Source organism: Parasteatoda tepidariorum, chromosome 8 (genome assembly GCF_043381705.1).
Source record: "Parasteatoda tepidariorum isolate YZ-2023 chromosome 8, CAS_Ptep_4.0, whole genome shotgun sequence".
NCBI lineage: Eukaryota > Metazoa > Arthropoda > Arachnida > Araneae > Theridiidae > Parasteatoda > Parasteatoda tepidariorum.
Window position 1 is genome coordinate 31,200,404 of NC_092211.1, and position 15,175 is coordinate 31,215,578.

Genomic DNA, 15,175 nt, shown 5'->3' on the forward strand with positions numbered 1-15,175 from the left:
CTTCTATACTGTCTGTGAAAATTGCGGATAGCGAAAAGTTAGCTACTTCTATGCTGTCTGTGAAAATCGCGGGATACGCTATAGTAGGGTAAAGTAGGAAAAAATACAGTTTTTTTAATTATTTTTTTTACACTTATCTAGTTTAAAATAAAGAAGGGTTTGAACGATATAACGATAAACCATATTTTTCAGATTTTGCCGAAAAGCGTATTTATAAAAATGACAAGATTCCCAAGAAGGAAATATAAGTTTTTGCTTATTATGCTGTCATTTAAAGGAAATTAAAGTATTTGTAAAGTATCCATCTAAAAACAATACTTAAGAATAATTTGATGTAAAAAATGTCTCTTTCTGGAAAAGTTGGTTGATCACTATAGTGCTCTAATCCTTTAGAATAGAAAATTATATAATGTTAAATTAATATAAATGAAACAAAATGTATTGTCACTAATTAAGGATACAACTTACTGACACCAGTCAGTGCCATAATTCAGTTTCAACCTGCATTTGTTAACTTGACCAAGATAACATAAATGGTCACAAGATGCTAATCCAGCAAACAACTGAAAAAAAGATACATTTCAATCTTAGATGCCTATGCGATATTTTAAATCTGTTTAAATAAAAGTCATTCAAAAAGTTCGACAATTTTTATCAAAGTGTTCTGGTGATGACTTAATAAAATTAGCAATAAAATTAGCAATAAATTAACAATAAAATATAACTTTGTTATACGTGATAAAATTTGGAAAATGCAAAACAAAATTGGTAATTTTTATCATATCTTAGAACATGACATAAAAACCATTTATGCGGTTAAATTTAGGTTTCAGTTTCGTTTTTTTTTTTTTACTAAATGTCTCTTAATTAGAAAAAGTATTTGATAACTAGGATTTCAGATTAAATGTTACCATATAAAAGAAAACATTACCTTATGAATTGTTTTAATACCGTATATTTTGATTTTTATGACCAGAATTATGTTTTTTTTTACCAAAATATGGCATTACCATACTGTAAGGTAATTTCACCAGAATTTTTTTTTCTCCATGTAGGGTTATAGACAAGCTCTGAGATTTTTAGCAGCAAAAATTCAAGTACTATATCACATTTCTTTTCTTTCTATTTATTAGCAAATTAAGTAGAAAAAAGAACAAATGGAACAACTCTTACAAATATTTTTAAAGTACATATATTAGCATTAATTTTTGTTCTAAACTTAAAAACGTACTAGAAACAAGTTAAAGTTAATTTTCGATTTATATTAATTTACTTGCTGTTATTTGAGAAAATAAGAGCATACTGTTCAAAATTTTGGTCCATGTTGAACCATACTATCCTGTAAATTAAACTAATTTGAACTTAATTACATGACACTCTGACCCATCTTGAACATAAACATGGCTTAAATTAGCATTTTATAATGGATTGCAGCAATAAACTAACATAGTATTATGTGTGAAGATAACGATATTATTTTTTGATGTTGAACCACCTTTTTTAGAATGTACAAAAAGGTGAAAAATACACAGTTTCCCCACTCAATAACATGACAAAAAAGTTTAAAAAAATAGTTTTTACATCCAGCTTAAATTGTGTTTAATTGTTATAGAGGTAACATAACTATTACTGCCAATTAACACCTTTTACTTGACTTCTTTTTAAATTGTGGAAATGTATAGTAAAATGAAAAATATTTGTTATGACCGAAATACATATTTTTTTACTATAACTTCTATTATTATTTAGTCTGAATTATCCCATTTCTTAGGAAATTTTATTTAAATATTAAGACTTATGTAGGCAAACATTGTTGAAATTACATTTTAGTTTCGCTAATTGGTATTGTTTCTGAGTCACATCGAGAGTTTTCTTCCTTCAAATTTCTTTTTTTATTTTAAATACCTTTTTATATCTGTTTTTTGCTCAAAATTTAAGAATTTTGTAAAACAAAACTGAATAAGACTGGATACCTGATCAGGTAAATCAATCCTGATCATGATAAATCAATACCTGTGTAGGTAAATCAATGGCTAATTTTAAGAGTCAATGGCTGTAATAAATCATTGGCTAATATTAAGACTCATGTGGTCATACATTGTTGAATTTGCATTTTAGTTTCCTAATTGATATGAATCACATCGAGGGTTTTCTTCCTTCGAATTTTTTTATTTATTTTTTATCTTAAATATCTTTTGCTATCTGTTTTTTGCTTAAAATCTAAAAGTTATGCAAAAGAAAATTGAATGAAACTGGATACCCGATCAGATAAATCAGTACTGATCATGCTAAACCAATACCTGATTAGGTAAATCAATGGCTAATTTTAAGAATCAAAGGATATAATAAATCAATGGCTAATATTAAGACTTATGTAGGCAAACATTGTTGAAATTACATTTTAGTTTCGCTAATTGGTTTTGTTTATGAGTCACATCGAGAGTTTTCTTCCTTAAAATTTCTTTTTTAATTTTAAATATCTTTTTATATCTGTTTCTTGCTCAAAATTTAAGAAATTTGTAAAATAAAACTGGATAAAACTGGATACCTGATCAGGTAAATCAATCCTGATCATGATAAATCAATACTTGTGTAGGTAAATCAATGGCTAATTTTAAGAATTAATGGCTATAATAAATCTTTGGCTAATATTAAGACTCATGTGGTCATACATTGCTGAAATTAAATTTTAGTTCCGCTAATTGGTATGAATCACATCGAAGGTTTTCTTTCTTCAAATTTCTTTTTTTTTATTTTAAGTAACTTTTGCTATCTGTTTTTTGCTTAAAGTCTAAGAATTTTGTAAAGGAAAACTGGATACCTGATCAAGTAAATCAATCCTGATCATGCTAAATCAATACCTGATTAGGAAAATCAATGGCTACTATCAAGTACTGGATACCTGATTGAGTTGGGTTAATTTGGTGAACAAAAGTTTGGATTTTTATAGTATGGAATAAAAAGAGAAAAGAAATAAAACTTACTGAAAATAAGTAAACCAGAAAAGTACTTCATGTTGTCAGAGTATTAAACATCTGCAATAAGCAAAGTATTAATCATTTAATTATATTTAAATAGATGCAATAGGAAAATTTACAGCTGTTGAAAAAGATACTAGTTACATTTTTTTCTGATAGAAGACGCAACTTTAACACTTTGTGATAAAAGCAGTTACCTCATCAGACTTAATATTTAAATAAGAAAATAAATGAAATAAGAATAGTGGAACGAGCACACTTTGATGAGTTAGATCAAAAATATTGGGCTATCGCGTAAATTATTTCTTATAATTTTTTAAAGTTTTTATTTATGAAATTAATTTAATGCATCCTTCTAGAATTAGAAATCAGTATTTAGAAAAGGAATACGTAAATAATTGGGGTCAACCTCTATTTGCTCGCTATCGCCAACTGACTCCCAAAGTGTATCACTTTTACGTCAAACTTATACGTCCTAAGCTATCAAAAGTAGTAATGTACTCAATAAATAAAATAACTATCAATATTTCTGTTTTACATAAAAAAGTATATTTTACCAAGATTGTAATTGTGATGTCGGTAGATTTGCCATAATTTTAGCCCGAAATGGATTTGCACATGGTGAAAATTATATAAATTAACAAAGAAATTTTTTAGTAAATTTATTTACAATAATATACAATTCACTCATCGATTTTATGTAGAATTTAGTTACTTTAGTTGGGTATCTATTGTTTTTTTTTATTAAATTATGAAAGAGTTTGTCTATTTGTTTCTTGGATAAATAAATATTACTGCGTATTCTTTTTATTCTATTCACTTAATCAAAAATGGTATTTAAATAGATGTTCCTAGAAACATTAGAATTCCAAGTAATTAGTTTATTTATATTGAAATTAAAATAATTTATTTTATCGTGTAAATCACAGATACTTTCTTCTTTTACAATACCCAAATCAAAAAAATTGAAATTAATATTATCATCATGATTACAAAGCAAGATTAATTCCTCGGGGTAAATATTATTTAATAAAATAGTATATTTAAGGCGAATTCGTGGCTAAAATTATGTGCAAGACAGGCAATTCATGTTTCTTTCTCTTTTCTATTTTATTTTCCTCTTGCATAAATGTTAATTTTCTAAAATTATTAATTGTCAACTTCTTTAAATTATCCAGCATAATATTACCTTGAGCGCATACATTTTCGGGCCTATCCTTGGTAACTAACAAATCAAACGCACTTCAGTAAGAACGCGTTTTAATACAAAACCCCTCTATTTACGTTTTTACCTCGATTTGCGTTTTTGGTTTCATATTTTGCAATCTGGCAATCTTGTTATAAAAATATTTTAAATCATTCTCGGAAAATTTCCCGTTCATGTAAGTTCATTTGAATTAGCTACTCGCTTTATAGATTTCGTTTCATGTTTCATTGTTTTTTCTTCATATTTTATTTTCTGTTTTTACGGGATATTTTTACTTAATGCGTTCTATTTTATTTGTTGTAAATTTTTTTTAAAAATTTTTTTGAGTGCTACTCACACTATCATATTGATATATTTTGCTTTGGCTATATTGATACAATATTAGAAAGCACTCCTTTTTGCGGATATAATCGTGTGAGCTGATGAAAAGATTAAATTTTTTATTTTCCGGATTTTTATTAATTGTTTTCCTTCTTCCGGATTTTTTTCCGGTATCGTATTATTTTTATTATTATCTTTCGTCCCCCCCCCCTTCTTTTTCTTTGTTCTATAATTTTTTCCATGTTATCTCTACATCTCTACATTTTGAACTTATTTTATGAGTTCTATTTACTTGCAGCTTATGCGAAGTAAATAAAACTTATTGTTTTTCTTAATTTTCTTTGCGTTTTTTTTTCTTTTTGTAATCTGAAACTATGTGTCCACATTTTTCAGAGAAAAAGAGAAAAAAAAACATTTTTGTGTTTTGAAACATTTATTTTTTAAGAGCATTAGCGATAAAACTCGGTATAAGTGTCAGTAACAACGATGAAGATGATAGTAACTTACTGTAGAAACAAAATAAAAGTATCGCTATAGAAAGGGGAAAAAAAGACAGTAAAATAAAAATTGACCTTCATTATTATTTCCTCTGACGGAAGCAGTGACTTCGTTTAAATTCGTTTTGTTGAAATGGCAGGGAAAGATGTGTTATACACACATTCTATTCAAATATTTGATAAATCGTTTCATTTTTAAAAATCTTAAGAAATTGATATTACTGCCATAAAAGACATGTCATTATTTTGAAAAGATGCATATAACAGAGTACTGATATCTGGAAAAAATGGTGAAAAAAATAAAGGCATTTAACTGACGTGATATGTGTTCTTGCTGTCGCTTTAATTCGAATGTATCGAGTTTATATTTGTACTCAATATATTCGACAGTTTTCGTTTTCATGTAAGCAATAGTAAATGAAAATAGCAAATGATTGTTATTTGCCGCGCAGTTGAATTGATTACAAATTAATTCCGCTAATTTTTTTATGCTGATTGTCATTATCCTGTAGATGAGTTACATTTAATTTTATAACCGGCGTTAAACTGTTAATCCGATTCTGAGTTAACGACAATCAAAGTAAACTCCTTAGCTTTATTTTTTTGAGCCTAACCCAGAAGACAAGAGAACTTTAAATGAAACTTTGATCAAACAGTGGGTGAAACTTTGAGACTTCTGGACAAACTGGTCTTCGTGAAGATATTTTTACGGTTGGTGTGAGCCGAGAGTTAAATTCGTATCAACCAATCACCACTGGGATTCGAACATGGTTCACCTCACTGGGAAGCAAACGCTATCCCTTGATTCGCTGCAGCTTTCTGTAAATGAATTGAAAAAAACACCAAACTTTCAGAAATTTAACAGTTACTCCTGAAAGTTTTTTTTTTCAAAAAAGGTATAAATAATGGCTACAATCTATTAGGTAATGAGCATATAGAAGAAAGTATTCCCATAATGTTAACGTTACTATGCACAGAGAAAAAAAAATTCTGGTAAAAGTACCATCATTGCCGGTAAAAAAAATAAAAATTCTGGTAAATCTAACCAATGGTTTTTATACCATTCGTTTGATAATTTTTCCATTTATATGGTAACGATTTACTGGGAATTCTGGTTCTCAAAGTCATAGTTCTTCTCATTTAGTAAAAAATATAAAACTTGAAACTAAATTTAACCCAATCATGCTGAAAGGTATGCTGTTATGTCATGCTGCAAGGCTTGCAGCTAAATCTGGCTAAAAATGTATTTCTTGTAATGCTAAAAGATATATACACAGTGAAATTTCTCGAGAGCAGCTACTCTCTCTTCTACTGTAAAATGGTCGTTAATGAAGGTTGGTCATTCTTAAAGGTTACCTTTATTGACTTGTACTTGATTGTACTTGACTTATAAATGATATCGTACATGAATTTTTGCACGCGCAATACAATGCCTAGGGGAACATATTTAAGGGAAGACGAATGAGGTAAAATGTTAGTTTTTAAAGAGATGGGCTTAAATGGTTCTCAAACTGTAAGAGAAGTAGAATGGTCTAAGTCTGCAGTGAATAGTTACCTCAGGATTCCTGAAAGCTAGGGCAATAAACAACGTATTGGAAGGGGGGGGGAAAGTTATCAACGCAAGAAAGATGAATCTGGAAGCCTGTTTGTCACTATAAGATGTCATCAGCACAAATTACAAATGAAATGTAGTTACCATTCAGCAGTCGCATGCACAACCATGCAGCAGAAGTTATCTAAGTAATAATCCGAACATTCAATTTAAAAATATTAAAGGAAAACCTCCGTTTAAGAAATTACACAAAGATGAACGTCCAGCATTTTCAAAGAAATCTTCTTAAGAAAGGTACAAATTGGAGTGGTGCGGTGTTTTCAGATTCATAGAAATTTAATTTGGGCTGACCAGTTGGCTGTCGATATTTTTTGTACGATTTACGGGCTGAATCTTACTTATTTTCCAAACTTCCCCTTGGTGGTGGATCCCTTGGTGGTGGATCCCTTGTGATTTGGGGTGCTTTTGCAGTAAGCAGTGAAGCTCCAATTAAATTTATACAAATTAAAATGAATTCAATAATGTATCAGGATATATTGAGGGATAATTTACCTCTTACAACATCCGGAGACTGGATTTTCCAATAGGACAATGCGACAGTCTATACTTCATACGAAAGCAAATGAGGTTAAGCCCCTTTAGTGGTCGTCTCGTTGCCCAGATCTAAATCCGGTAGGAAGCCTTTGGGACATTTGAGTAAGAGGCGTTTACAGATTTAGTCAACAATTCAAGTGCAAGTCGGATTTCATCGATGCAATTAAGATGTCTTGGAACAATATTGACACCAGCATTTTACCTATTTCATTTGGATCCATGAATGAGAGATTGATAAATGTAATTGAAAACAGAGGGTCTCACATAGATTACTGATGTAATAATTGTATTGACTTTATACTTTTTTCCAATTTATTTTGTGTTGAAATCTTATTATGACAAATAAAGTAAGAAGTTATATATTTTACAATAATTTTATTTTACTTTTGATGTTATTATGTCATAATCTCTAAGTCTATATTACAAAATAAAATCATATACGTCCATTCTTCTTACGTTTCATCGTTCTCTTCATTGACTTTATATTTTTTTCCTGCATTATTTCCCTTTTTTTACGTTTTAATGTTTTGTCTGATCTCTGATGCTTTATCTCTTGAGCGTGGGGTAAAAAAAAATATCATAAAACTCAGTTTCAAGTTATTTTTAGTAAAGGTATGCTAGTCGTTTAAACTTTTTTCGATATTTTTTTCGATCGATTTTTTTTAATAGTTGGAAACCACTTTTATTAGAATCACACCAGCTAATAACAAATAACAAAAAAATAACCAAAAAACATCATTATTCTACCCTTAAAACATTGTTATCAGTTGAATTAAGTTGCATGATATTCAAGGATTAAGAATCATCCTCGGTTCGAATCCCGGTTCAGACATGAATGACCATGGAAGTAATGTATTTATATGTCCTATATGAACGTGTTGTTTTGTGCCACCTGAAGGGTTTCCACGTTAAGGGGATTATTAGGTAAGTTAGATACATTAAGTACTATGCGGATTTATTTTAGGAGAAAATTGAAAGTCATAATCTTTATTTAATTTTGACAAAATTCGTTTCCTTGAAGAAGTGACTATAATTATTTCGCCTCTTTGACGAAAAATTTGCTCGGAGCATATACCAGGGATAGTCAAAGAAGAAAAAAAGTCGTGATATTTGAGTATCCATTTTTTACAGTTCACTTTGTCAGTGTTTTGTTATATTCGTCAAGCGTTGTGTTGTTAAGAATCCAGAAAAAGAAATCGGTATCTCTTAGAAGATATATTTATATATTACCTTTGCTCTGATAATATCGTTATCTTTGCAAGGTATATTTACATTTTACTATTATTACTTTTCAAGATGCAACGTAACGAAAAATTGATCATTGTAGTTTCTACAACACTTTTAATACTAACGCTACTAAGCATTTTATAAGTAAATCGGCAATCAGTAAATTCATCAAGATTCATAATTACACTGTTTTTTTTTCGCAATGAATTTATAAATTTAATATATACATCTTGTTTAAATTTGGGGTTTCATCTTCATTAAATACCATTTAATATTATATATTACCTTTGCTCTGATAATATCGTTATCTTTGCAAGGAATATTTACATTTTACTATTATTACTTTTCAAGATGCAACGTAACGAAAAATTGATCATTGTAGTTTCTACAACACTTTTAATACTAACGCTACTAAGCATTTTATAAGTAAATCGGCAATCAGTAAATTCATCAAGATCCATAATTACACTGTTTTTGTTTGTTTTTTTTTTTGCAATGAATTTATAAATTTAATATATACATCTCGTTTAAATTTGGGGTTTCATCTTCATTAAATACCATTTAATATTAGCTTTTACGAGTTAAAAGGTCAGCTTTTACCTAATCTATTATACGCTGTAAAGATTTCTGGATTAAATTACGGTAAAAGGGCCGGCACTCATCATGCCAGTACTTTTTATCGTAAAATCCTTTTTTTCCGGAACATCTTACGGAAAAAATATCTGATATACCGTAATTTTTACTGTAATAATTACCAAAAAGTAATAATTATCGTAAAGTAATAATTACCGTACAGTAATAATTACTGTAATAATTACCGTAATTTACCATTATAACTACTGTATACCTACAGTAATAAATAACGTAAAATCACTTAATCACTCTAATGAATGACACATTACTGTAAAAATTACAGTATAATATTTTACAGTAAAGACTACGGTTAAATGCATTGTATGGTTGTTACAGTTTTACGCATCGTTACAGTTTTACGGTAAAATGCATTGTACGGATGATGCATCCGAATGTCAGCACTTTACACCTTAATTTGAACCGCAAATTTTTACTCGTGTAGCTTTTACTTGATGCTTTTTTAATTATGAAACTCCTGTTCAACTTTTTTTTTATTTTTAATAATTTTACGGAGAAAAAGTTCTCATTTATTTGTACAAAAATCTTAGTTCATACAATAGTTTTTTCTTCCTCATTAAAACTAGGTTAATCAGATTTATATTTCATCAAAACTCGGTTTGTATTTCTCTGAAAATAAGGATTTCATCACTGAAATTTTGATTGCATTGGTCAAAATCTTTTTTTTTTCGTAATTTATTTTCGTTTGTTTTATGTGTTATTGCTTGTACTTTTTGGCATTTTATTAACCTTATTTACAAAAACGGTTTTCAAACTATATATATATATACATCAAGTAATTCATGAGTTAAAAATGCGAGGATTAAACAAAAGTTGAGAGACGTATTCAGTAAGAAACATTTTTTTTTATTTCTCATATTAGTATTAATTCTAAGAAGAATCAGGAATAATTGCACAAACACTATGTTGTAGATCCACGAAAGCCCCCATAACTCGGACGAAAACTGGATACTCATCCTTACACTTCTCTTCAACTTTTTTGAATTGGCAGGCCGTCATTGTATCAATGTGTCTAAAACAAATGAAAAGGAATAATCGTTAATGGTTGATTGGATTTAAAAGATGCAATTTGCTCTCAATACTGTATTAAACACGCCGAACTGCTCGGGACCGACTGTGGTTCGGATAATGAAAAGTTCGGATAATTGGAAAGTTGTTTGAAATCTAGTTTAAATGATTATTATTTATGCACTAACTACCCTTCTCATTTTTTTTCTAGGTTTAGGAATAGTAGTACTATCTAAAATAACTCTGTTTAAAAGTTTTTTTTCAATTTTATATTTACATTTTTTCAATTTTACACAAATAATTTTTCTTTTTTTTTAAAACTTTTTTTTCATTTTGAATTTTATTTATCATATCATATTTTAACTTTTCATGACTTTTTTGTCAATTACTGATTTTACCACATTTTTCCGTATTTTCCACTGCAAAAGAAATCCAGCAAAAACTTTTGTTTGCTCTTTTTTGAGCAGCCATATCCCTTATTCTTTTTAAATAAATCAATTGAACTAGATTAACATCATTTTGACGTTCTACCCAATTCATTGCAATATCTAATGTGTGGGGCTAGTAGTTATCGACCATATCAACCGTCATCTATGAAAAGGTACCCCGACATAGAGTCGAGTTAACATGTCTTATATACTAGTGAAATGCAGTTGTAATTTTGTAGTGGTAGATACGCTACAAATGAATTGTATTCTTCTATATGAAAAGGTCCACTATCTTGAACTTGATCACTTACTTCTCCCTCTTCCTCTGGGGAGTTCCGAATTTCATTCATAATTTCGGCAACAATTTTATCATTTGAAATTTGAAATCCTGGGACGTTTTGAGTGTCTCGACACCAGTCTCCTATTTTTTCTACTGCATAACCTGGCATCTTTTCATCCGGAAGATCTACTGGTTCAGAAATTTAGAAAAATTGTTGATAAGTTAAAAAAGTATTCTAAACTTAAAAAAAAGACGAATTCGGACATAGTTCGGATAATTGGACGTTCGGATAATAAGGGTTCGGATAATCGGCTCTCTACTGTAATCATATTATCAAAATGAAGCAGTGCTATAATAAAAACAAAGCATAGCATAATGTATTATTTTTGTTTCATATGGCACTTGGTCAATACAATCTCGCAAGTCATTGATTTTTACAAATTAAGTCAGAAGGATACGCCTTTCGCTTGACAAGAGAGAACCGCAAAGGTAAAAGTAAGTCTTAGCTCAAAATCTCTCGGATAGATGGCAGCACCACTAATTCATGTGGCGCTTTCGCAATTGTGTAATCTAATGGGGAAGGGAATTTCTCCACCCTGTACCTATGGTACTGATCAGCGACTTACCACAGGAATTTACGAGTACCTACATCACATGTACTCGGTGGGTCCTAGCTGATCGTAGATTAAACCCTGGTCCTTCCGGACCGGAGTCCGATTATCTAACCACTGGGCTACCACGGCCTTATAGTAAAAATAAAAGTGAATAATAAAACAGTGCTATAAATTAATTTTCGAATAGAAATAATAACAGAGAGAAAGTAAAATGACAGAAAAAGAGTATCTAAAGACTGTTGATGACGTATATAAATTGCTTAAAAGTTGTTAATTAATAAGAATTGCTGTAAAGTTGTAAATTAAGAAATTGTTTAGAAGTTGTTTATTAAGAAGAATTGCTTAAAAGTTGTAAATTTAGAAATTGCTTAAAAGTTGTTAATTAAGAAGAATTGCTTAAAAGTTGCAAATTAAGAAATTGCTTAAAAGTTTTTAAAGATATATTGCAAAAAAAAACAATTAAAAGTTCGTATTTCTAATGCTTATATTTAACATCAGAAACGCCATATTTAACTTCAGAAACGCCAATTTTTAAATTTTAAAAATGACTGGTATAAGGTTTGTATGGTTCTATAGAAAATGGAAGAAAATCAAATCATGATTGTGTGGAGAGAAAAAATTAAAAGATTTTAAAACTAACCTTTTGCACATTTCATAAAAAGATTACGTGCTAAATTTGATTTTAAATAAAATTTAAAAAAAATATTTGTCACTTAGGGTGAAAACGTTATTTGTAAAACATATGTAATGGTTTTTGAAATTAATTGACCTAAATGTCCCAACATTTTATTAATGACTTACTTGCACAAAACTCTTTCGCTTTCAAGTGGGTCAAACGGATTAGAACCAGGTTTGCCTAAGTCATTATAATAATCCTCAAAACATTCTTTCCCAATATCAGTAAACATATCTGAACCACAATTTCCTTCCAAACCTGTAAAAATAAAGAAGTATTTCAAATTTAAAATGTAATACGAGTTTTCCGGGTTGAACACCTTTGACTACTTAGTCACATATTTGTTCAAATACAAACTATATAGCTAAGCTGCGTTTTTATAAAATGCGGGTAAATGTGTGGCACTACGACAATTAGGATCAGTTGTTTTCTGGCATACCTAAAGTAAGTAAAGATTTATTTGTTTACATCTATATATATAAAAAATTATGTATAAGTGAAACACTTTCTAGTTTGCTAATAATTCGAGAATGAGAGCACTGGTTTGGATAGCGTGAGTTTGTAAGAGTTACTCCTGATTATCTTATCAAATTTAGCCTATTCAATGCTAACCTGTCTACGCTTATTCTGAAAATGAGGCAAAGCGTCAATAAGGAGAAAAGCCACAGTTTTGAAAAAATGAAAAGCGTTTGTGGTCTAATTTTTTTTATATATAAAAGCTTACTCCAATGCTGCATTATCCGAACTCATAAAAATTTGCAAAAACATATATTAAGGCAATTATTTTGATAATTTTTATCTAGGTAGAAATTTTTTTTTCCAAATTGGTGATTTTCAAAAAGTTTCATAACTTTTAAAATATTTAAGTAATTTGTTCGTTACAAAGCCCAGATAATTCTTCCCGGCAAATTGATTTATATAGTTTAATATCATTGCTTTGCTTCGAATGTAAGGTACTAAAACTGTGACCCTTTCGTTTTCCTTGGCGACTAATCTTCAAAAAACAACGCTATTTTCTCAGTTTACAAATTCTGAAGGGAAGGTTTTTATTTTTTATTTTACAACCGTCGTTGAACAGCCGACCCAATTGTTGGGTTTACGACTACTAATGTTCAACTCCGGAGCCTTGTAATTTTGAACTCAATCCAGAAGACAACAAGGAAACTCCTGGATCAAATACAGGGAGAAATTTGCCTTCGTGGAGGCCTTTTGATGGAACTAGACCGCATTTCACGGAGAGGAAGACCACGATAACCTCCAACGAATATCCTGACTGTTAAGGGGACTCTAATCCATGATCCGTCTACTACTGGAGATATTTCACGTCAACACTGTGGTCGATGCAAGCCGGATGCGGATTCGTATAAACCAGCCATCCCCAGGATTTGAACCCGGTTCACCTCATTGGAAGGCGAACGCTGTATCCTCTGAGCCATAACAGCTAAACAATATCCTTATGTGGCTCGAGCACGGTATTGAAAATGCTTAATTTCATTGTCAAAAAGTATTGTTATAGATTAAAATGTGCGCCGCCATGGAAAGAGCATTTTCACAAAATATTAAAAAAATGAAAGCAGTTGAAATACTAGAAAAAGATAAAACATCCTAAAAGCTCTCTAAATTCATAGTTAAAGGTCAGAAATAAATTCCAGCTCATAAAATTCATTAATTTCGTAAAACTCATTTTTACCTTAAAAGTTTATACCATAATTTTTATAGTAATGTTTATTTGATTGAGTAATTATACATTTAAAATTAAGTTATATTAGATTTTTTGTTTCACAAAATTTTACGGTAAAAATAAATTTCACGGTTAAAAAGCACCGGCAAGCTTGGTACCAGTACTGTAATTTGTACTGAATTGCAAGGTATGGAAAATGCTGCAGAAATACAAAATTCCACCAGAATCAACTGAATAGTTTTTGAATAATTTTGTATCTCAAGATGTATGATACGGATATCATTTAAAATTTCGTTATTTCAATCAAAAATGCATAATTTAAAATTATATAAATGTTCGTGTAGTTTATAGTTTTAAAATTTGACTGCTGTAATTTTTAAAAATATTTCTTTTTAAAATAATAAATAAAATGAATAGACATTTCGAACGATTTTTAGATAAACGCTCTTTACAACCACGTTATAAAGATTTAGATTTTCTAGATTCAGAAATATGGCAAAATATGCATTTGAGGATGAAATTAACATTAAGGAGACAAAACTTTTAATCGTTCTCTTGTTTTAACTACTTGGAATATAAATTCCAGATTGCAGTACATTGCTTCCTTTTCTAAAGTTCAAGAATCCAAATGCATCGAAAGAAAGGCTTGTTTATGCATAAAAATAACAGTTTAGTGTCGGCTTTCGCAACTAAAAAAATTGTGTACCCAAGAGAATTTGCATACTTAAAGGTTAGGTTTATTAAACTGAATCGCAGTGACAGTCTGATCACTAGATCAAAAGTTATAAAGGAGTTTCTTCATATAGTTTCTCATAATATTTTTATAAAATTCTTCCATTAATTCAAATTTTGTATTTTCCCAATAAAATTACATTATTTACAATAATGTAAAAATTATAATACGCTACAATTTTTTCAATTATTTTCAAAATAAAATAACAAACAAAACAATAATTAATAAAAATTATGTTAATTAATTTTGGATAAAAGGAATTTCTAATTGTGCGCAAAACTTTTTAATTGGTTTAAAAAGTTTTCAAGATATGGTGAAATAGTTTATTCTTATCTCGCCCCGCCCTATTTTAGGGCATACGAGAGTTGATAAATACACAAATGATACCTTAAAAATACATAAATCTCTAAAAGTTACATCAACAGTGAATATAAAAATCTGAATATCTAAAATAATGTTCAGTACAATTCTATAAAACAAGTTAAAACCAAATAAAATAATAAAGTAGTAAAAAGGTTAAAAAAAAAAATCACCCAAAAACCAAAAAATGTTAAAACTTTGCAGGAACAAGCAAAACAGTGATAAAATATAGAAGTTAAAATTCGATAAAGAGGTTAAAAGGCAGAACAAGTTAAGAATCAAAACAATCAGTTAAAAGTTGATAAAAGCAATGCTTGTTAAATTAAAAATTCATAAAAGCAATACAAGTTAAAACGTAGAGAAGTTTA

General features: G+C 29.3%; 1 protein-coding gene across 1 annotated transcript in view; it reads right to left on the reverse strand.

The window, feature by feature from the left end:
* Positions 1-9,852: 9,852 nt before the first annotated feature.
* The window catches only part of LOC107442831 (uncharacterized), a 105,816-nt gene continuing 100,493 nt past the window's right edge, over positions 9,853-15,175 (reverse strand). Inside the window, exons 5-6 of the mRNA XM_071184578.1 lie at positions 12,159-12,291; positions 9,853-10,039 (exon numbers count right to left, since the gene is read on the reverse strand). Of these exons, the coding sequence (XP_071040679.1) occupies positions 9,898-10,039; positions 12,159-12,291 (275 nt within the window). The 3' untranslated portion in view covers positions 9,853-9,897. The remainder of the gene's footprint in view (positions 10,040-12,158; positions 12,292-15,175) is intronic.